Consider the following 23972-nt stretch of genomic DNA (forward strand, 5'->3'; position numbering starts at 1 on the left):
ATCATTAGGTAATCCTTTGTTCGGAACTAGCGCTACTGTTTTAAGCGCAATAATGCTAACATTAGCAACTATCATGCTCTTCTTTCATTCAAGCTGAATCAACAGCATCTCCGATGCTCGCCATTTTCTGGTTCTGGGTTTGAATCTAAGCTCCGGCCTTCCTGTGTGGCGTTTGCATGTGCCAATGGATGGCGGGGGGGGGAATTATGATATGAAGGTTCGGAACACAATAGCAATCAATAGCATCTGTGCTAGCCACCAATTACATACAGTTGACGGAACTGATAAATGATACTCGATTACTCGATTATTCCCTAATATTTGCATAGTCCTATGATTGACCGGCGTCATACAAAATGAATGGATGGACGGTCACCACATAAGTGCAATGCATATATTCTCCTACTGTTGTTTTCTAGAGGCTGTGGTCCTCAATTGGAGGATTCTTTGAAACGCTACAAAGCAACACAGGAAAAAAAGCGGCATAATGAAATCTCAATCAATAATTTCTTTCTTTTGCCGAGGAGCCGCCCTTTTGTCTTTTCGTAAAGCGACACCAGTCACCTTTGAGTTTGCGCTATTTCCCTCTGTCTTTACATCGTTGTCATATAAAACATAGATGCGGAGGGAGAGTGGATGCTGTCTTGGTACTTGTAAGAGAAGAAGTGAGGGGGGGGGTTAACAAAAAAAAAGAAAGAAAGAAAGAAAGAAAGAAATGATTCCCGGGCTCAATAAATTCATTTCTGCTTTGAATGAGACCAGCAACGTGGAAAAATTTTGCCTTTCAGGCCGGGATGAATGTATGTTTCAACCACACATTAAGCAGTATTAGCGGTCAGTGGAGTGTCTAATGTGACTATTTTTCACAGTGGCCAACACTGGCCGCGATTAGCATAATTAGCAGAGGCAAGCCTATACATATGGAAATGGAAAGTGCCTAAATGCCAGCCCCGGTGGAAATTTATGTGTGGTGGCTAACACCGCTGGCACATCTGAATAGAAATGTAAGTGAAACAGATTTTTTATTTTTATTTTGCTTTCTACTGGAAACAGCGCGTTCTCACATACACGTATCGCTTATTTTTTTCGTAATTCTCCGACTTCTATATTATCCAACAAGTACAACATAGAGGGAGAAAAAAGGCTCACACTGTATTTGTATCGGTAAAATCGCTAATAGTGCCAGCTTGTGTCTTTTTTTTTTCTTTTTTTTTTTGCGCCCCCTCCCAGCCTCCCATTCCCACTCCCACAGTCGAGTCTGGCATTGTTTTACAGGCTGGGAACGTTTTGGCCCATTTGCTTTTTGTTGTGAGGAAGAGTGTGGGGGGGGGGGGGGGGATTCCCGCTTTATTTTATTCCGCTGTTTGTTGGGAAACATCTGAAAGAAATTGACTGACAACAAAAGGGTGGCGCTTTGGGAGTGGAGCCGCGCTCTGGAGGGGCGGCACTGTGTGGGGCGGGCTGGACCGGGCCAGTCCTGGTTCTGGGTATGCGAGAGAGTGGACTTCCATCCAGCCATCCATTTTCTATTGTGATTGACTCATTAGGGTCAAAGGTGAGCTGGAGTCCATCCCAGCTGACTTTGGGTGTGAGGCTGGTAGCTACCATGGCGATGAATTTTCTGATTTGAGTGAGATTAAATATTGTCACGTTAAGTGTCATAGGAATGTTTGAATGGCAACGTGTGTGTAAAGGAATGTTTAGCCGGCAAATTAGCATTTTATCAAAGTGTTAATCAAACAGTCAATAAAACCCATGTAGGCAGTGACGAACAGACAAACCATGCTAGGTTAGCTTAGCGCTAGCTAGCTGCTTTACACGCTGGGTTCTGCTGTTGATCCATTGTACGGCCAGGATTCCTGGAGGTTAAAGTAAGTTATTTACAACTAAAAAAGGAAAACCTTTCCATAGGTTGACAAAGTTACAAATGTACGCTCCGATATGCTTTACAAAAAGTGAATATTAGGCTTGGTAAAACGCTTCAGAAAACATTTGTTGTACATAAAGTGCTACATACTCTATTACTGTTTATATGATCAAATTAGATTTGTCAATTTTTTGGGACCGTGACGTGTTTTTCGGCAAAAGTACGATTAATAACTCATTTGAATGGATTTGGAATTCAGTGGTTAAATGGTAAACAAATATGTGAACGCGGACTTGTTGTACGTGTCCAGGTTAAGCTTATTTTAGTTAACGAAAAAACTAACAAAATGAAATAAAAACGGAAATGCTTTTTAAAAAAACGAAAACTAACTATGATGTCCTTCGTTTTAGTTTTTGATTAATTTAATGCATGTTGCCTTTGGGGGATCATTTTAAATGTGGTTTTAAGCATATTTATTTAACCAGAATCAGGACGTTTGAAAGTGTGTCACACAGTCGTGACGTCATCTAGCAGCAGCCAATAGAAAAGCACCTTCAGATGACGTCGCTTTTTCATTGAACTCAGACGAAATGTTTTTCTTTTTTCATTTTACGGTGGTGTTTATTAAATATTGCGCACGACTAATACACATTTTTTGAAAACTAATACTAAAATGAACTAAAACTAAGCATTTTTTAAAATAACTAAAACTAATAAAAACAAACTTAATTTTTAAAGCAAAACTCAAAGCGAAATAAAAACTAAGTAAAATGAAAATTCCAAAGCTATAATAACCCTGGTCCAGGCACTAATAATCATATAAATACAATCAATTGACATATTTTTTATATTCACCAATGTATTGTTTTTGAGGAATTGTGTCTCACGTGTTGATGAATCACATCATGAAGAAATGGATTCAAAAAGCGTAACTTGGCGGCAACCAGATTGAGCTATGTACATGCTATGCTAACGTTAGCATTATTCCTAATTTGGTCAAACAGCCATCGCTTCTCTGTAGCACGGTATTTGTGTAGCAGGTAGGAGAAGAAAAAGAAAAAAAAAACGAGCCCACATGTCACTTCCAGCCCTCCTCTTCTCGGGTCTTCCTCCAGAACAGCGTGGGGCCTTTCAGAGGCCCCCCCCCTAATCCAGCTAATCTACCACACTGAACTTTGAAGGTGGCCTGGCCTGACCCAGCGTGGCCTGGAACGGGGGACCCGGACCCGTACGCCACCAGAACAGAAGAGAAGAGAATAGAATTCCGTCGCGTAAAGCCTCATATATATATATTTCCTTCAGTTTGGGGAAATCTAAGCTTTAAGGGGAAGGGAAGGGTCACGACGAGAGGAAATGACTGAGGTTGTTTGAGTCCAGCGTTGACGTCGGGCCACACACGATCATCCAAACATTCGGTCTGTACCGAGTCATGAAGCCGTGTCGGGGCTTGTTTGACTTCACCTTCTTTGCTAGAGACGCTGAAAGGCCGACGACGTTATTCCGAGGCGGCTTTTTTTAAATTCATCTTTAATCACATTGCTGACCACGGACTAACAATTTAACTCCCCCTGTAGTAAAACAAGCATCCACTTGGGCGTTAAAACCTCCAGTCTGCTCACTCCAAGGTGTTTTTGCTTTTTAATACCCTCTGAGGAGAACATTTTCCAAGGAACGGTCTCTTTAAGGTTGCGGTTCACGTTGAGGGAAGGGGTGGAGGGAGGCGGGGGGGGGGGGGGGGCACCACGGCGAAGAAAGACGAGAGGAGACTCAAAGAAAAAGACAAGTGGTCCATCTGGGGCCGAGCAGGAGTTAGCGAGCGCCGTGGTTTGTGAAGTTGAGGTGTTTGGGGCCGGACCGGGGGAAAGAGAGAGAGAGAGAGAGAGGAGGGCGGATCGGGCCGCCTGGGTGGTCCAGATGGGAGGAACGAGACACAAATAGCTATAATTTACTTCAGGAGGCCTGTAATTACAGAGCCAGAGTCTCTCTCGCCGAAGCCACCCAGTTCCTGTTGGGATCAAAACCCCGACGCTGTAGAGGTTAACGTACAAAATGTCAAAAAAGGTTTTAACAGATGTCAGTGGAGGAGGTAGCCATAGGTCTCGGTAGCCATTAGGATCCGTTTATTGATCGTTGAGATTGTGTGGAAATGATCATTAATCACATCCTTAAGCATAAAAGTAGTGCTGTCACTATCCAATATTTTTAGAATCTAAGAATCTATCTATTATTCAATCGATTACTCGACTAATCAGATTCATTTCAATTTCGCATTTAACTCATTTGCTCCCAAATACGTATAAATACGTTCTATTTTAACCATTAACATGCTCCCAAAGACCTATTTATACGTTTTTAACTAGATTTTTTTTTTTTAATGCTAGAGCATACAGAAGGCTTTGATGCAGCCTCTGAACTGAAGCGAATGGTTGAAGCAATGGTAGTTATTACAAAAACAGCCACTAGGTGGCAGCAGAGTATAAGAGATCAGCCAGGGCCATGTTGCAAAAAGATTTGTGAATAATGATGAAACTTAGCTATATTGTAATGTAATTGCTGTAAAACGGAAACAAATAGAAATGTACTTTTTTTCCTCATGAAAGAAGAGACTCTTTTAGTAGGTTCCATGTTTTATAGCAATAGAACTGAATATTCTGCGGGCCTTACAAAATCAGTCAAAATCCAGTAAAACAGCCGAGAGCGAAGGGGGTTTGCAAATGTCTTATTTTGATTGAACACAGAAGATAATCAGTCTTCTTTCATGAAGGACTACAGAAATCAGTAAACAATTACTGTTGATATGCTGAAAATCTGAGGATTTGTACCATTTAAAAAAAAAATGGCTCCAAACACTTACTCGATTATTAAAAGTTGTCGATTAATTTGATAATCGATTACTGGTCGATTAATCGATTCATTTTGACAGCTCTACTTTGATCCCAGTTAGTTTGCTATCTAAAGAAGTGAAATCTTTTAGATCACAATGACGCAACTCCTCCTGGTGACATTATTCTGCTTGGCAACACTCCTGTGGAAAAAGAAGTTCAGAAAATTCAGAAAGTGAAGTGAACAGATCGTTAAAAAGTAATATTTTGGAATATTTTTTTTTTATTGTGGTTCAAAGTCTGTCTGGGATATTTGCTTCTGATTGGGGCTCATCTGGGCAGATTCCCTAGATTATTCGCTTCAAACCAAAATGGCCGACCTCCTGTTAATTTCCTGGAGCTTTTTCTCGCATCAAAAAAATTGATTAATTTGTCAGAATAATAATAAACGATTCCACCACCAAAATGAAACTATTTCAATGTGGATCGAGCTCTCCCACTTAGCCCAAACGTGATCTGCGAGGAAATGACCTCAACTTTTACTGTTGCCGTTCTCTCCAAATGAAAACGTCAATGTCAACATTGGGAGGAATGTCCATTTGGGGGCTGGGGGGCGGGGGGCGGGGAGGGTACCGAGCTCGACGCCGGCGACTGCAAATAAACGTGGTGATGCGATATCCTCCGGCCCCGCTCGCACTGAAGGTAATTAAAGCCTTGAAAGTGCGGTGTAGGAATATTGGGGGGGGGGGGGGCAGATTGGGAACCCGTCCCCGGGGTCCAACTTGATCTCACACGTTCCTCGTCGTTTGTTTTTTCTTTTGCTCCCCATCAATTACAGGCTGCGTGGGGGAGGTGTACATTGAACCCTCGTTTATCGCGCTCGGATCCGTTCCAGACCCGACGGCAAAAGGTGAAAATCGAAACGCTTGAGATTGTAGTCGGCATTTGCGAGGAGGTTAAGCGATACACGGCCGGGAAGCCGCCAAAGTGACTACAAGAGTGACAAGAGTTCGAATTAAGGAGGAGCTACTTTTTCTAAAGCTCCCCGCATTCCCACCCCACCCCGCTCAATCTCCTCCCGGCATTGTCATGTCGCGGGACAACGAGCGAGGGGCAGACGGGCCCTCTGTGATCCGGCGCGGCATGTTTCATGTCCACTTGGCACCGGCGCAGATCCCCCCGGCTGGCAAACTCTTTTCAGGGCAACCTCCTGTAATTAGGAGGCTGGAGCGTATATAGCGCGCACGCGCACACGCACGCGCGCACACACACACACACACACAGCACAGCATTCCTCTTCCCCTCTTTCATCCCCTGCTCGTCTCGCTCTCCCCTTCATCGGCGTCTCTCCGACACGCCGTCTTTAATCAAATCCATTTACTTGACTCCATTTGCCTTTATGTCTTTCATCCTCAACTTTCTTCGCAGCAAATAGTCGACAGTAAAGCAGGCTATGAGGAACCCGATTGACATATATGTACAGTATGTATGTATGTATATTAGGGGCGCCGTGCGTCTCTCCACAAAAGACAATTCGATATGTTTCTCGATACGATTGGATTCAAGGATGTAACAGTTTTAAAAAATGGAATGATTCGCTTTGGTTCGATTCAGTGGATTCAAATTGAACGTGTTAAAGCTCAAATTTAGTTATATTTAAAGAAACAACCAGAGGTGGGCAATACCGTAATTTAGAGCTGTCAAAATTTATAGATTATCAGATTACTCGACAACCATTTTGACTCATTCACTCCCAGCCATTTTCACTGGAGCAACCCCCTTCGCTCCCGGCTGTTATTCTGGATTTTTATTGATTTTGCAAGGCCCCCAGAATATTGTGTGCGATACAAACATGCGATCTACGAGAGATTAGAAGGAAAAAATATATATTTCTGTGTTTCTGTTTTGCAGCAATTAGTATTAGAATATAGCTAAGTTTCATCATTATTCACAAATCTGTTTAGAACTGTGGGGAGATCAGCTTGTTCCCAACATGGCCTTGGTTGATCTCTTATACTCTTCTGCCACCTGCTGGCCGTTTTTGTAATTACTACCATTGCTTCACCCGTTCTCTGCAGTTGAGAGGCTGCATCAAAGCCTTCTGTATGCCCTAGCTTAAAAAATAAAAAATATATAAATACGTCTTTGGGACACTTAAAACATTTAAAATGGAACAAATTTATAAATGCTTGGGAGCAAATTAGTTAATAATCGAGTAATCATTTGGAGCCATTTCTTATTTAAAATTCTCCAAAACCTCTGATTTCCGCATATCAACAGTAATAGTTCACTGATTTTTTTTAGTCCTTCATGAAAGAAGACTGATTATCTTTTGTATTTAATCAAAATAAGACATTTGCAAACAACAGTTTTTACTTTGGAAAACCGAACCGGTAATTCCCCTTTTTTTTTTTTTATCACTCTACGAACACAAAGTACAAAATAAACACCAATCACTGGTTGATAAACAGTAATCAGGGAAAACATGCTTTTGTAATACACTTTAACGCAAAATTAAAACGAATCAGATCAGTCGATTAATCGATTGAATAATCGTCAGACTAATCGATTTAAAAAATATTTGCTAGTGACAGCACTATCGTCACTACATCGGCCCATCATAGACGGATGCCCACCTTTCGGCGAGTGCTTCATGACGCGAAGTCTCTGACCCGGATCAACGCACGTAAACATGCTTCAGTCGGTGCTCATCTTTACCCAATTTGCATCGTTTACCAGATGCGGTTCCCAATAAAAGGCTAACGATGATACCTACCTGGTAACAAATAGCCTACCAGTAGGTTTTTTTGACAATTAAAATGTTTTGGGAGTCAGCTGCGACAGGCTCCAGTACAACCTAAATCAAAAAAAAAAAAAAAAAATGAATGGATGGATGAAATTCCACATTCGGGCCAAATTGCCACTATTTTTCCTGTTTTCTTAGTCTAGTATCTAAGCTACAGATAAAGGTTGGATAAACACAAATGATCTTATTTTTGATGTAGTGAACTAGTCGATGGTATCTACCATGCTGAGTAGGATGGCGAAGGGATGCGGGGGATTGGGGGACTTTTTTTTTTTTTTTTTTTTTTTTACACACACAGGGCACATCTGTTTCACAGAAGGAGCCAACGTGAAGCTGCATTAGTCATTTCTTTTGGCCAGACGCTGCCTTGTGTGAAGTGCCTTCAAAACCAACACTGGCGAGGGCCAAGGGCGTTGCTCGATATACACGTGTGTGTGTGTGTGTGCGTGCGCGTGTGTGTTCATGTGCAAAATATATGAACACACTTTTTGTCCAATAGGGCCAAATGTGTAACATTGATGGATGCCCACAGTGATGTGTGAATCCAAATGACCTGAACTGCTTATTTAAAGGATCCTTTTTTTTCTCCTTTTTTTTTTTTAAGCTGGTAGCCGGGTAAGCCAGGAGCTTCGCTACACCAGGGAGAAGCAAGGCGAGGAGTCCATATTTACCTCACAGATGCTCATCCAGACCCCCAAAGAAGAGGGCGCCGATATTCTCACGCAGGAAGCATTGCTGGTGCACATGGAAGCGGCAATGTCTGCCAGCAAGGTGCAGGTGTCGCTGTTTGGAAAGTAAGTGGAGAGCTTTGCCAGCCGTTATCTTCGGATAGAAATAGTCCATTTCATTTGTTTTTGTGTTTGCTTTCGTAGGTCGTGGGATCTCAATAAAATATGCTATAAATCCGGCGTCCCCATAATTGAAAATGTCATGATTGAAAGGGTAAGTTCCAGCATACTTTATTCATATTTTGATGAGTTTCATATTTCCTCTTGATGTGTGTGTAATTGTTTTTCTCTTTTCCCAATCCCAGATGATTGACAAGCTATTCCCTTGTATGATAATCACCCCGTTGGACTGTTTTTGGGAAGGGGCCAAGCTACAGGGAGGGTCCGCCTATTTGCCGTAAGTGTTGGGATCCTCAAGCACGTCATGTTTTTAATGCAGTTTTTATAGGCTGTGTTGGTAATAGACAGTTACTGCTTCAATAGTACATTTGAGGGAAAGCATCATTTTTATTTCATTTTATTTTTGAGTGACATCAGCGGATGAAGCCACAGCAGCTAACGCCCGTTAGCTTGCCGGTTGCCACAGTTAGCGCGTTGCTTAAAAGCTAATACATGAACATTTTTTTTTTTTAAATCAGTGCAACAGATAAAATGGTAAAATTGTCATTTCTCTTTCATTTGTTTCATTTACAGTGATGAGCACCGTATGGGCCTTCATAGCTAACGTGAAGTTAGCTCATAGCCTTAAAAGCTGTCACAGAATAGTTTTTATTTTAATCACAGCAACAGGTTGTTAAAACTGAAGACCAAATTTAAATTCTTAGTATTGTTTATTTTTTTATCACTTTTATGCACGCATTTAGAAACAGTACATTACCTTAGCTAACACCTGCTAGCTTGCTAAAGTTCGCTCTAAGCTTACAAGGACTTCTTCATCACGGGTTGCTAAGATGATAAAAACGGTAATTTCTTAGTCATTAGACAATAAAATACAAATATCAAACATTTATTTATACATTTACATGGATTGTACTGCTTAATTAGATTGTTAGCGCACACCCACTAGCCTGCTAAAGTTAGCTCACCGCCTACCAAAACTTTTTTTATTACAACAGGTTGCTAAGACATTAACATGATAATTCTACTGTCACTACATAATCTTTAGTTCTTGGTTATGTTTATATACCTGGTACACATAATATATGCATAGCTAATACCCACTAGCCGGCCAGCGATAGCTCGTAGCATAGCTAATGTAGTAACTAGTTGTTTTTTTCCCAACGTGCATATGCTTTAAAACTTCATTTCTCAATTGGTTTTCACTGTAAATGTACTTTAATGAGCAATATTACCAGATAATTAGAGGTCACTTGCTAGCCTGCTAAAGTTAGCTCCTAGCTAGTTAGCCTGGACATTTTCATCCATTTTTCATCATCCGCACAGTAAAGTCTAATGTGACTGTAACTCACATATGAAAATGTAATTCATAAGCAACAGGAGCTACTTTTAAAAGCATGGCAGTTGACAAGCAATAGTTATTTTCTTGAAGCCCGCTGCCATGTTAGACAACTTCTTGAGATGTCGTTGCCGACTTTTGTAGGGGGGGGGTGTTCATAACTTTTACCACACGCTGGATGGAACGATACAGTCGGGCTGTCAGTGGGGGCTGTGACTGACAGCAGCGGTCAGTAATAGAGTTCTCTTAGGGCTCGGGGTTGTGGTCGTGGGGGGTGGGGGGGGGGTGTCCTGACAGGGAAATTCAAAAAGAGAAAGTGAGGCGGGCGAGGGAGAAATGGTGGGCTGGTAGAGAAAAAGAGGGCGGGGTGGTGGTGGTGGTGGCAGGGGAGCCCTTTGGGTCAGACAATGGTAAGCATTCTTTCAGTTTACGAGTGAGTGTCCATCAGTGCTGGGGCCCCGGTGGAGGGAGGGAGGTAGGGTTGAGAGTTGGGGGTGCCCCGGCTTTGTTAGCTCGCGGCTAACACTCGCCATTCTCATGGTAATGCCCCCGCGCTCCCAGCTCCCCAAGTTGTCCAACAAATAAAATGGGCCGCATTCAAACCTCAAGTCCCTCGAGAAAGACACAGAGAGGCAACAAGACGGTTAACAGTGGAGTCTGGGGCGGATTTTTTTTATTTTTTACCCCCTTCTCCAAAAGTTCTCCAGAGCCAGAAGTGATATTTCAATTGAGCGCTTCATTTAGAAAAAGAGACTATACGGCTGAGCTTTCTTTGCAAATTTGTTTATGTTCCCGTCAAGGGCCGACATTGTGATGTTCTCCCACTCCACTCGAGAGGGCCAAGTGCTCTGAATGTGCCGCGCTTTGCCTTCTCGGCATCTGTTGTTATTTATTTATTATTAATTGTTTTTGCGGGGAGGATTTGAGGATGTGGAGCGCGGCCTCGGTTGTTCCTCTTGCGCTTCACAAAAAAAGGGGAGTGAGGAGTGAGACGGGGAAAAAAAAAAACGTGAGAACAAAAAGCTGCAACGTGGAAAAAACAAAAAGGGGCCATGCTAGATTCAGTTTGAAAGCATCTTTAGCCTCTTTTACACACATTTTGTGTGGCTGTACTGTAGAAACGGAGCTGCTGCAAAATGGCGGGTCAACCAGGCCATATGCTTGAGGTAGTCGTCCATCCAAAATGTTAACATTTTTTAAATAGTACTTAAGGAATTTTCTGGCACATTAACTCATTTGCTCCCAAAAACATATAAATACGTTCTATTTAAAAAAAAAAAAATTAAGTGTTCCAAACTGGTATTTATAAGTTTGTTTGTTTTTTTATGCTAGAGCATACAGAAGGCTTTGATGCAGCCTCTCAACTGAACAAAACAGTTGAAGCAACGGTAGTTATTACAAAAACGGTCATTAGGTGGCAGCAGAGTATACGAGATCAACCAGGGCCATGTAGCAAAAAGCTCTTTCCCCCACTGTTTTAAACAGATTTGTGAATATTGATAAGCTATATTCTAATGCTAATTGCTGCAAAACGGAAACAGATAGAAACATACTTTTTTTTCCTGATGAAAGATGAAAGAGACTCTAATCTTTCTTTTGGTAGGTTCCATGTTTTTATAGCACTAGAACACAATATTCTGTGGGCCTTGCAAAATCCGTCAAAATCCAGTAAAACTACTGGGAGCGAAAGGGATTGCTTCAGTGAAAATGGCTGGGAGTGATTGAGTTAATAGGATCTGTAGTGGACTTTGGAAATTGATGACAAAATAAAGCTATCTGGGGTGAAAATTGCTGAATTTTTTTAAAGCGAGCTAACAAGAATACGTATATAGAAAGAGGTCAAAAAAAGGAACTAATTATTAATAAATCTATGTGGGGAGTTGATACAAGGTCCAAACCGTTAAAATGGCTAAATGAAAAAAGTATTTTCGAAGTCCCACCAGATTTGTGCAAAAGGGTCAATTTGGGCTACTTTGAGATTCTTCTTCTTGAACTTTTGACTTTATTTTTACCTCTCCGTACGTAGGTGAAACATATCAAGATGTTTGGGAGGCTGAGGTAATTGTTATGACTTGGTGCAGGGCATTGAGGAATGGAAGCCACCATGCCTTCCCCCTGGGCATTGTGGCGGTGTGAAATGGGATAATAAAGGCTATTTCATCCTGTATCTGCCGAGGGGAGGGGTGCGTTCAAGCCCACTGAAAGAGTTTTTCCTTAAACAGAGCGCACAAAGCGTTTGGTTTTATAGCTCTTGGGATGTGTTTGGGTCGGTGTTGATCATCAGTGGTTGCTCCGCAGGGGTATGCCAGACATCCAGTGGATGAATCTGGATCCAGTCAAGCTCATGGAGGAACTGAGTCAGTTCACGTCCCTGGAAGGTTTTAAGGAGATGTTGGACAAAGCCCAGGTGGGATTTTGTTTTACTTATTAATAGGATTTCCGTGATTTACCGCAGTGGTTCGGCGCGTTGACTTTTTTTGTGTGTGATTTGGCAGGTGGGCCACGCCTACATGAACCGGCCTTGTCTGGACCCGTCAGATCCCGAATGCCCCCTCAGTGCTCCCAACAAAGAACAATTAGAGGTATGGATGCGTTCAACGCATTACTCACCGGGAGGGATTATGGTACAGTACGCCATCCAAGTGGCTCACCATGTGTCTTTGTCCCTTGTAGTCTCCTGACATCGCTGGACGCCTCCAAGGCGGTTGCCACGGTTTTAGCCGGAAGTTTATGCACTGGCAGGAGGAGCTGATCCTGGGAGGGCGTGTGAAGAACAGCCAGGATGCTCTAATGAGGTAAGCTCGGCTTCCTCACCCTTGGAGTTGGAGTTGTTATTTTTAGGCGCAGGTGCGAACGCCCAGCAGTTGTCCCGTGACGGTAGAATAAAGTAGGAATGTCAGGAAATTAACATTTTTAATCGCATGACTTCAATAGTTAACTCATGATTAATCGCGCATTTTAGATCTGTTCTAAATGTACAGCAAAATTTACCATTTTTTTAAAAAAAATTCATACTCTAATTAACATAATAGTGGGGAAAATGTTAAACTAATAGAAATATGGCTGCATCTTTTAGTCACTGATACAGATATTTCAAAATAATTCATAAAATTGAGTTAAAATTAAAAGATGTACTGTACTGTAAAAAAAGTGTGATATTGATTTGTGTTGGTCATTTTTCTACCACTAGATGGCATAATTGCATTTGTAAGACGTTGGTGACAGCTCAGTGCGCTTTTCTTTTCATATTAAGAGCTAGCTAATCTTTAACAAGAAGTAACTTGTGAAATTCTGCACATTTTTGAATTTGTAAAATGCAACTTGACCCCAGTCTCCCCAAATATATGCATTATTATTACATTTACTACTGCTAAATTTTGATGCGGACATGTCTGCTGCATTGCTTTCCAAGTAAGGGGTGCTCATTAATCGCACGTTAAAAAATGAGTGGGGTTAAAGGAACTTTAAATTAACTCAAAAATGTATGCACTAATTTTGATACCCTTCATATAAATAAAATATAAAGATTACTCTGATTCTGACATTGGCAATGAGAGCTACTGTTGATAATACACTTTCAGCCATTTTTTTGCTACTCAGTAAAGTTTGGGAAACACTGACGATTCAAAAGGAATCCACATTTTTTTCTAAAGCTTGCACTGCATTTAAAAAGCGCACTGACCGCATTGGGTCCAGGCCCGGATTGCGACCCACGTGGGCCCGTTTAGCTGAATGAAAGAGGATTCCCGTCCCATCGGCGAGAGAATCACACTCTCGCATTTGATTTACAATCATTTTTCCAGCAGCGCCGCCGCCGCTCGCCGCGCTTGTGCCAAGAAAACCTTTTTTGTCATCTGGGATGGCGGCCCAGAGAGAAGCAGACTGACCAGATACACCAACACCTGCTTTTTTAGAAGCACTTCAGGGACAATAGTGTGGCTAAATTTAATTTTTTTTTTTCTCTCTGCAGCGCGGAGGCTCTTCAAACGATGTTCCTGTTGATGAGCCCTAAGCAGCTGTACGAGCACTTTAAAGACGACTACGAGATCCACGACATCAACTGGAATGAAGAGAAGGCTACTGCCATCCTGGAGTCGTGGCAGCGCAAGTTTGTGGAGGTAGGAACGATTCCAGAACAGTGATCATTTAGACGAAAAAGTTTTGTCCTATTTTTCACAAATTACTTTTTCGGATGAAAATGAATTTTTTTTTTATAGAAACATGGTCTTCGTATATAGAATTTTTTAACCTAATTCCGGTTACTTAATTCTGTCTGTTAGCGAGAGCCACTACATCGTGATAACTTACATTGATGTTTCTGCATCTGGCAATTTATTATTATATTATATTATTAGTATGGGATTTTTTTTTAATGGGCTTTAGGTGAACTGATGAATACACACACGCTCGCACACACACACGCACATACACATACTCACCCACATACAAAAAAAAGGGTATATATATATATATATATATATATATATATATGTATATATATATGTGTGTATATGTGTATATATATATGTATATGTATTTAAAAATAATAATAATAAAAAAAAACATTTATTAATTTTTTTTTAATTGATTTGTTGGATTTAAAAAAAAAAAAAAAAAAAAAAAGGGAGAGCAATGATGATGTCAAATCGAATGAACAATACTGAGCTCTCCTGTAAGATAAAAAAAAAGAGGAAAAAATAAAAAATAAAAAAAAAATTTAAAAAAAATTGGGGGGACAAAATAGAAGCCAAATTGACTGACAATTTTGTCAATGTCGAAAACAACAGTAACCAAAATTCACAAAATCCAATCAGAAGGAATAAGGTGCAGGTGGGAGAAAAGAACCACTCAGAAATTGTGCAGCTGTAAGATTAATCTCAGACAATTATGCACTTTTTTTTTTAAAATTTCGGTGAAAACTAAGTTTAATAAAGACACAGTTGTGTTAAATGTGTCTTGCGTCTTAAACTACAGTTAAAAGTAGGTGTGTTATCATTTACTGTATAAACGTTCAAATGTATGCTGAAGGAAAACATTGACTAAATTTGCTCTGTATTTTCAACGAAAACTAAAACTAAGACTAAAACTTACATTTCACTCAAAAGACTATTACTAAAACTAAATAAAAAGTTATTGTCAAAATGAACACTGTTCCAGAAGACTCTAAATCGTCCGTAGGTGTGAACGTGAGCATGAATGCTTGTTCGTCTGTACGTGCCCTGTGATTGGCTGGCAAAGTCAAATGGGGAAGGCTCCACTTCCCCCTGCGACCTGAATGAGAATAAGCAGTCATTTTCTGACCATTGGGTGCACTATATTATTAAGCACAATATCAATGAATTATTTCAATGTTTTAAATATATTTTCATACATAAGTTGCTCCGGGTTATAAGGCGCATTCTTTTTGCGTAGTATTGTATGTGAAATAGTTTATTCTAATTGTACCACATCGCTTGTCAATCTGGTGACTGGTGGTTGTGTTATTAACTTATAACTCTGGCTAACGCTAAATGCTATCTTGGCTGACAGTTTAACAGCGGTAAACAACACACTGCACTCACCATTAACCTTTTTTGACTTGGCCCTGGACTACAGGACTACATTTCCCATGATTCTTAGACATAGAAACAGGAAATATCCTTGCTCCAAAAATACAATATAGAAAACGGAAATTTTTTACATTATCTACAAGTTAAAAATATGATAAAGAAAAAAATTCCAACACTTCGGGGTACGCTCCAACCGCCTGTTTTAGCTAAAGATATTAACAAGCTTTCTCCGACAACAACAAAAAAACTTTCAAAAATATATAAGTTACTTTCATATACTGATAAAATGTCTTTACCCATCTCGAAATGGGAGACAGACTTGTCTATAGCACCGGAACCTGACTTTTGGATTCAAGTTTGTGAAAACGCATTTAAAATGACAAAACACACAAATTTACAACTTATCCAATATAAAATTATTCACAGAACATACATTACTCAATATATGATGAAGAAAATGGGACTCTCAGACTCCGACATTTGTCTCCAATGCTTACAAAACACTACAGACACTTATGTTCATGCTTTATGGTTATGTACTCCGGTTATGTATTTCTGGACTAAAGTCTTAGAAAAACTTTCCGCTATTTTGGACTGTAGGATACCTTTATCCAACAACTTTTTACAACAACTGACTTATCACATAAACAATTTCAATCTACACTTGTAGCCCTTACTATCGCTAAAAAAACAATTCTTGTTAACTGGAAAAATAAACAAACTCTGAATATCGATATAACGGTCTAACCTCCTTATAAATCACATTTTAATGGAAAAAATATCTGCCTCAAATAAAAACCAAATATCAAAATTTATAGAAACATGGTCTACGTATATAGAATTTTTTAACCTAATTCCGGTTACTTAATTCTGTCTGTTAGCGAGAGCCACTACATCGTGATAACTTACATTGATGTTTCTGCATTTGGCAATTTATTATTATATTATATTATTAGTATGGGATTTTTTTTTAATGGGCTTTAGGTGAACTGATGAATACACACACGCTCGCACGCACGCACGCACACACACACACACGCACATACACATACTCACCCACATACAAAAAAAGGGTATATATATATATATATATATATATATATATATATATATATATATATATATATATATGTGTATATGTGTATATATATATGTATATGTATTTAAAAAAAAAAAAAAACATTTATTAAATTTTTTTTAATTGATTTGTTGGATTTTTAAAAAAAAAAAAAAAAAAAAGGAGAGCAATGATGATGTCAAATCGAATGAACAATACTGAGCTCTCCCGTAAAAAGAAAAAAAAGAAAAAAAAGAAACAGGAAATGACAAAAAGAGACACATGCTAGCGAGTCAATATGGGAATAAGAACGTGAACATAATGGCAAGGTATTTGAATTAAAGGTGACAAACTGAAAAGCCGACATCCATCCATACATAAGGCGCCCCGAGATACAAAACACACAACCGATTTTTGATCAAATTACAGGATTTTAAGTGCGCCTTATGGTCCAAAATATACAGTATACAAAATGGAGGGCCTTTACTCTTTGCCATCACTCGTCTTGTTTTACTTTTACTTTGTGCTTGAACCAAATTGTATAACTGTTTTGACTTCGCAGTCAATCTGTGACTCCCGAAAAGTGACCCATTTTGCTTTTTTGTAAATACTTCAAACCACAGTAGCGTTCATGTAAACGCTGCAGTCATACAATGAGGAGATATTTCCATGTTCTTACGCACACTCGTGTTGGAATTCCGTCAGCTTCCTTGTAAGCAAATGGCTGCGTGTGTGCGTGCGTGTGTGTGTGTGTGTGTGTGTGTGTGTGTGTGTGTGTGTGTGTGTGTGTGTGTGTGTGTGGGGCAGGCCAATCATCTCTCACTGTCAGAGCCCTCGTTATGGGAACAAGCTGTTGCTGTGATAGCTGACACCCACCACTGCGGGGCTAAGCGGGGAGGGCGAACGAATGACGTTTTTTTTTGGGGGGGGGGTTAACGCACGATCCCACCAATACAAAACAATGCAACAAATGTGAAATTGTTATAGTGATGATATATTATTGATAAAAATTTTAGAAAAAGCTGAGCCGCGTTGATGGCAGCAGCCTCCCGAGTCATGTGATCCCCATTCTTTTCACCTTTGACACGGCAACCTCTGGCATCTGTGCTCATTACTCCTCGGTTGTCATACGTACACACACCAGCACATGTGAAAACACACACACATATTCGTGTTCTCTTTCAAAGGGCTTTTTCAGTTTGGGGCGCTCTTAAATACGGCCGTGTTGAAAGGGACATGCGAGCACTGATGGTACTGGACTCTTTCATGTTAAATAAACAACGTGCAGAATGTATGTAATGGCGTCCAACTCGCTTCTTATGTCAAACGCTAATAGCATTTGGACAGGCTGACGCGAGCTCAACGTGAGATTTGGAAGCACTTTCTTGCGCTGATTTATCGCTTGTTTATCCCTCAGGTGGTCCACCAGAGTATCCCGTCCAACTCCAGCCAGTCCATCCACGCCTTCTCCACCACCACCCTCAACGACATCATGAAGTCCTTCTCCGACGTCAGCGTCCTTCGGGTCGCCGGAGGGTACCTGCTCATGGTGAGCGTAGCGATTGATTTGGTCCCTCAATTTGGACCGCGGCGAGATTTGACACGCGCGTTTTTCTCCCCAGCTGGCGTACGCCTGCGTGACCATGCTGAGGTGGGACTGCGCCAAGTCCCAGGGGGCCGTGGGACTGGCCGGCGTGCTGCTGGTGGCTCTGTCGGTTGCCGCGGGTTTGGGTCTCTGCTCCCTGCTGGGACTTTCCTTCAATGCCGCCACTACTCAGGTAACAGCGCACACAAGCTACTGCTTTGTTCGACAGCAAAGAGGGGCCGTTTCTTCAGATTTCAGCGGCGGGCTGTGAATTTGGTATTCGGTGGGTGCGTGATCGACCTCTTAATGATGTTGCAATTGTCATGTTGGGATTAGAGAATACAATACATATATACGTATACGATAGTATCACATAAAGTAGTTCAAAATGTAGGGGATTGTCCACCACCACTTGTCCGCTACACTGGTGGCTACTTACCGTTTAATTTTGACATCTTGTAAAAAAAATAAATAAATAAAAAGCCATTAAAAAACAACAGAATTCTCTTTTGATTGGAATGATGGTTGACATTTAATTCTTAATTCACAAAGTCAAGTCTATCAAATGCAACAACATAAACCCCAAAATGTGCAAGACAACACCCGTTGAAAATGGTTTGCTTCCCCAATTAGTAACACCTGCCTGCTAGTGGAACGCCAATTAAGTATTACCTGGCCACCTGCCCCTGGCGCAGGTAAACAAAAAAAAACACATTGCCCCCCCCCCCCCTAGTTGTTAAATAGGTAAATAACACATACCCGTCCGTGTATAATACGCCCCCCAAAATCACCCATTAAAAGCGCCCCCCCCCCCTTATCTGTGTATAATACGGCCCTGCAATGTGTTGGTATTCTTTACTATCAGAGTGAATAACAAAATATACCAATAAAAATAAATATGTTAATTACGCATATTGAGTAACATTTATGAAATTTGCTATAAATCGCTGATTATTTTTTTTACAACCCCTAGATACTGCCTAAACGCCTAAACAATGGGGAATTTTTTCATTTATTGTATAATAACCACGCCCCCCCCCCCCCCCCCCAATCTTGTTTTTTTTTAAATAATGAGTGTTATTCGCACTCTCACTTTAAAAATGAGTGGCAAAATGGGCGCCGCCTGAGATGGATAAAAAAAAAGACTGGATTTTGCTGCTTAGCTCATATTCCATTTACGCCGTCTCAATCAAAATACCATATTTAGACTAGTGGGGCTGCATAAAACATATTTTGATTAAAAATAAAAACAAAAAATTGGGTTGACTTCCTGTTTAAGGTACATTAACCAGGCTAGAATCTAGCTAAAAAAGTAACAAGATACTGTAAGCAGTGCAGCACTTTGAAATGAACAAAATAGACCATTAGGAATAAATGAATAGCATTTCATGAAACCTGTATTCAAATTTGGGTTGAAGCCTTTGGCCTGTTTGGACATGCTTGTTTTTGATGCCGACCACTCTCGATGACCTTTTGTGTCCCTCATCCCAGGTGCTTCCCTTCCTGGCACTTGGAATTGGAGTGGACGACATGTTTCTTCTGGCTCACTCCTTCACAGAGGCCGGCAGCAACATTCCCTTTAAGGTGCCTTCCCGCTCCAGTTCTCCACTTCTGTCCGTCCCTTTTCTCTCCTCCTCCTCCTCCTCCTCCTCCTCTAAGATGCCTTCTCTCCCAGGAGCGCACCGGAGACTGCTTGCGTCGCACGGGCACCAGCGTGGCTCTGACTTCCATCAACAACATGATCGCCTTCTTCATGGCCGCCCTCGTGCCCATCCCGGCCCTGCGAGCTTTCTCCTTGCAGGTATCCAATTTCTGTTTTTTTTTTCCCTTGTGCAAAGAAATAAACAATTGCGCCGCCAGAGGCCCGCGGCTCCTTTGAAAATGAAAGGGATAACTTAAGAGAGGTGACATTTATTCAGAGCAGGGGAAAGTCTTTGTTCCCATTTTTATGGCCGCTGCACCAACAGCGCCAACTCTCTCTCTTTTTTTTTTTTTTCTTAACGTGCAATGTGGACGAGTCAGAGCAAAGCGCCGAGGAGACAGAGGGAGAACTGGAGGGGAGCGCTCGGATCCGTATATCACTGGGCCGTCGGGACGCTTTGCTCTGATCTGTGACTTAACTGTGGGTGGTCCGCAACACACAAATACACACTCGCGTGAGTGCACACGGTGCAAACCGCAGCCAGTCAGGACGTCAGATCCAGGGGGGGCTGCAGCGAGGGGCTGCTGAAGGCTGATGGTTTCGCTCAGACTCACGACATAGATGTATATATTCACCGCCCCGCCCCCTCCCCTTCTTTTTTCCTAATAGTTCTAGAGCTTTACATTCTGGTCTGTTTCTCCTTGCCGGGCCTGCTTAGTGTTTCCGTTTTGCTTTGTTTAGCGCAAGGCTGTCTGACTTGTTTATGCCATATATATATATATATATAATTTGCCGTTCTCCATCTCATGTTGCTTTCTGCTTCCTTCCAGGCGGCCATCGTGGTGGTGTTCAACTTCGCCATGGTGCTGCTCATCTTCCCCGCCATACTCAGCCTGGACCTGCACCGGCGCGAGGACAAGCGCTTGGACGTGCTGTGCTGCCTGTACAGCCCGTGCGCCGACCGGGTGATCCACCTGTCGCCGCACGAGCTGTCGGACGGCGCCGAGCAGAGCCAGGCGCCGGCCTCGCACGCGCGCCAGTACGCCACCGGCTCCACCATCACCACCAGCACGCACATCACCACCACGGTGCAGGCGTTCACGCAGTGCGACGCCGCCGGGCAGCACATCGTCACCATCTTGCCGCCGACCTCTCAGATCTCCACCAGCCCGACTTCCATCATCCTTTGTCCCAATGCGCATTCACAAGGTACGAGGATTCAAAACATTTGAGCAAAAGCAATTACTTGTGAGCATGAACTGCGGTAACAATTGTTGCGTTTTCCCCTTCCAGCCATCACGCCTACACCGAGCACCCCCGTTCAGGATCCCTACGGCTCCCAGCTCTTCACCCCTACCTCAAGCTCCACCCGGGACCTCCTAGCTCAGGTGGAGGACTCCAAATTGGGCAAGAAGTGCGTCCCGCTCCCGTTCCTCCACTGGAACCTGTCCCATTTCGCCCGGGAGAAATACGCCCCGCTTCTCCTCAAGCCCAAAAGCAAAGCCGTCGTCGTCATCCTCTTCCTGGGCCTACTGGGCCTCAGCCTGTACGGGACCACCAGGGTGCACGACGGCCTCTACCTGACAGACATCGTGCCGCGCGACACCAAGGAGTACGACTTCATCGACGCCCAGTTCAAATACTTTTCCTTCTACAACATGTATCTGGTCACCATGGATGGGTTCGATTACGCCCGCTCACAAAGACTTCTGATCCAGCTACACAACGCCTTCAATTCTGTCGGATCCGTGGTCCGAGACAGCGACGGCAAACTGCCGCGCATGTGGCTGCACTACTTCCAGGACTGGCTCAGAGGTACTTAAATGTATTTTGTTTGTTGGTTTGTTTTTTTGTGTGAAGTGAGTCAGGGAAAAGATGCTGAGGATGGGCATAATCATGAGATGATGTCATGCCAAGTAGATCTGCCTCAAACTCCACCAACAAAGATGCAAGACTCCTGTTAACTTATTGTTGTTGGCATGGATACTAACCTGGATCAAAAGATGGTGGAGGTTAGCATTCTTCAGAATTCAAATTCAAGGTTCAAATTCAAATAAAATTTTCAAGACTCAAATTCAGAATTCAAATACAGGATTCAAATTCAGAATTCAAAGTTTAAATTCAAAATTCAAATTCAAAGTTCAAATTCAAAATTCTTACTTTAAAGTTCAGACTTCAAAATTTAAATTCAAATTCAAAACTAAAACAGGATTCAAATACAGGATTCAAATTCAGAATTCAAAGTTTAAATTCAAAATTCTAATTCAAAGTTCAAAGTTCAAATTCAAAATTCTTACTTTAAAGTTGAAACTTTAAAGTTGAGACTTCAAAATTTAAATTCAAATTCAAAACTAAAACAGGATTCAAATTCAGAATTCAAAGTTTAAATTCAAAATTCTAATTCAAAGTTCAAATTCAAAATTCTTACTTTAAAGTTGAAACTTTAAAGTTCAGACTTCAAAATTCAAATTCAAAACTAAAACAGGATTCAAATTCAGAATTCAAATTCAAAGTTCAAATTCAAAATTTAAATTCAATATTCAAAGGTCAAATTTCAAACTTCAAAGTTTAAACTCCAAAGTTCAAACTGCAAAGTTCAAAACTCAAGATTCAAATTCAAAGTTCAAATTCAAAATTAAAATTCAAAACAAAAACTGAAATTCAAAATTGAATATTGGAAATTAAATTCAATATTCACATGTCAAATTTCAAACTTTAAACTTCAAAATTCAAAATTCAAATTCAAATCTTCTCTTGCCTTTCTGTAAGGAGGTCATAGGTTTACGCTTGCTTTCGAGGCGGCCCAAAAGTCAGTTGCGATAGACTCCAGCTCAAATACAGACAAACGCTATAGAACGCGGATGGATGAATTCAGTGATGTCATTTGGCGGGGGGGGGGGGGGCGTTTTTTTTTCAGGTATACTAAAACCGGGAGTGAATGAATGAGCGTGGGGTGCGAAGGGTGAGTGAAAGTTCAGTCTCGCTGTTTATCCACATCCACCTGGGCTCAGGGGTGGAGCAGTAGACAGATTGGGGTGGGGTCGGAGGTTATCTTTTGTACGTGCGTGTGCGCGTGCGCGTGTGTCCTCAGGCTAGGACATGTCAGAGGCCCAGTCAGGAGGAAGTAATAGCTAACAGGTCAATCAAAGCCAGCTGTCCAAAACCAGACAGAAACAGAAACGTGATATTTCACACTGGAAGGCTGCTCTTATCGTTTCACCCAAGCAGAAATGAAACGACAAATGACAAGCGCGGTAATCTTTTCATGTCCTTTTTTTTTTTTATTACAGGTCTTCAGGCTGCTTTCGACGCAGACTGGCTGGCGGGGAGGATCACCTCGGACAGCTACCGGAACGGCACCGAGGACGGCGCCCTGGCGTACAAACTCCTCATCCAGACCGGCTCCAAGAAAGAACCTTTTAACTACAGCCAAGTAAGACGAGAAGCTGGCTTCTTGTGTTGCGCGACCAACATCTCTGCTTGCCGTCCCTTCTGACAAAACCTTCCTTTTGTAGCTGACTTCTCGTCGGCTGGTGGACGCAGAGGGTCTCATCCCCCCCGAGGTGTTCTACATTTACCTGACGGTGTGGGTCAGTAACGATCCTCTGGGCTACGCCGCCTCCCAGGCCAACTTTTATCCGCATCCCAGGGAGTGGATCCACGACAAGTACGACACCACCGGGGAGAATCTGCGCAGTAAGTCTCCGAGGACAAAAATCACATACGGTCATCCAATGTTCATTACGGCAGTTACGTTTCGAACCCACCCGGTCCGCGATATAATGAAGGTAAAGCCTTTAAATAGCCATTACATATCCTTTAACGCTGGAGAACCCACGGGGTCAAATTTGGCCCCTATAAATTCTGCTACTCAAATAACAAAGACCTTTTTTTTATTTATTTTTTTACAAATTTAACTTCAAAAGTCCAGAGTGCCACTTCTGACCCCTGCATGGGGCCATCTAGTGGATGAATATTGCACTTACATGAGCCAGAGTGGTGGTGACAAGATGGCTGGCAACATGCTGTTTTGTTGAGCTGGAAATCAATCCAAACAAAAGCATCTTCTCAGCAAACCATCAGATGGTAAAATTGTGTTTTTTTTTTGTTAATCTATTTCATATCATGTTGCAGAATGCCTAGGAGTATGTTTTATATATATATTTTGATAAATTAGCAACTCTGAGCTAGTTAAAAAAAAGGGTTAAAATTAAAAAAAAACATATATTTTGGTGTTCAGTGAACTTATAGCAGTCATTTAATGTATAATTCATAATTTTCCAAAGAAGAAAAGGCTTCTTGGGTTCTCCAGGGTTAAACACATTATTAAAAGACACTTTTTAACACAAAAAAAACATATTTGCAATGTCAAGATAATTATGTTAAACTTGTAGTAGATAGAGACACTACAAGCACTGTGAGAATGAGTGATACAATTTCATCACACACACAAAACTGCA

General features: G+C 41.6%; 1 protein-coding gene across 1 annotated transcript in view; it reads left to right on the plus strand.

Annotated features, from left to right (window-relative positions):
* Positions 1–23972, plus strand: part of ptch2 (patched 2) — a 45996-nt gene that overhangs the window by 9463 nt on the left and 12561 nt on the right. The window contains 15 exon segments of the mRNA XM_077559431.1: positions 8100–8289; positions 8368–8437; positions 8529–8620; positions 11978–12086; positions 12175–12261; positions 12353–12474; positions 13650–13797; positions 17703–17834; positions 17908–18063; positions 19362–19454; positions 19546–19671; positions 20343–20721; positions 20806–21327; positions 22803–22945; positions 23028–23208. Coding sequence (XP_077415557.1) covers positions 8100–8289; positions 8368–8437; positions 8529–8620; positions 11978–12086; positions 12175–12261; positions 12353–12474; positions 13650–13797; positions 17703–17834; positions 17908–18063; positions 19362–19454; positions 19546–19671; positions 20343–20721; positions 20806–21327; positions 22803–22945; positions 23028–23208 — 2550 coding nt within the window.

The sequence above is a fragment of the Vanacampus margaritifer genome, chromosome 2 (assembly GCF_051991255.1).
Source record: "Vanacampus margaritifer isolate UIUO_Vmar chromosome 2, RoL_Vmar_1.0, whole genome shotgun sequence".
Taxonomy (NCBI): domain Eukaryota; kingdom Metazoa; phylum Chordata; class Actinopteri; order Syngnathiformes; family Syngnathidae; genus Vanacampus; species Vanacampus margaritifer.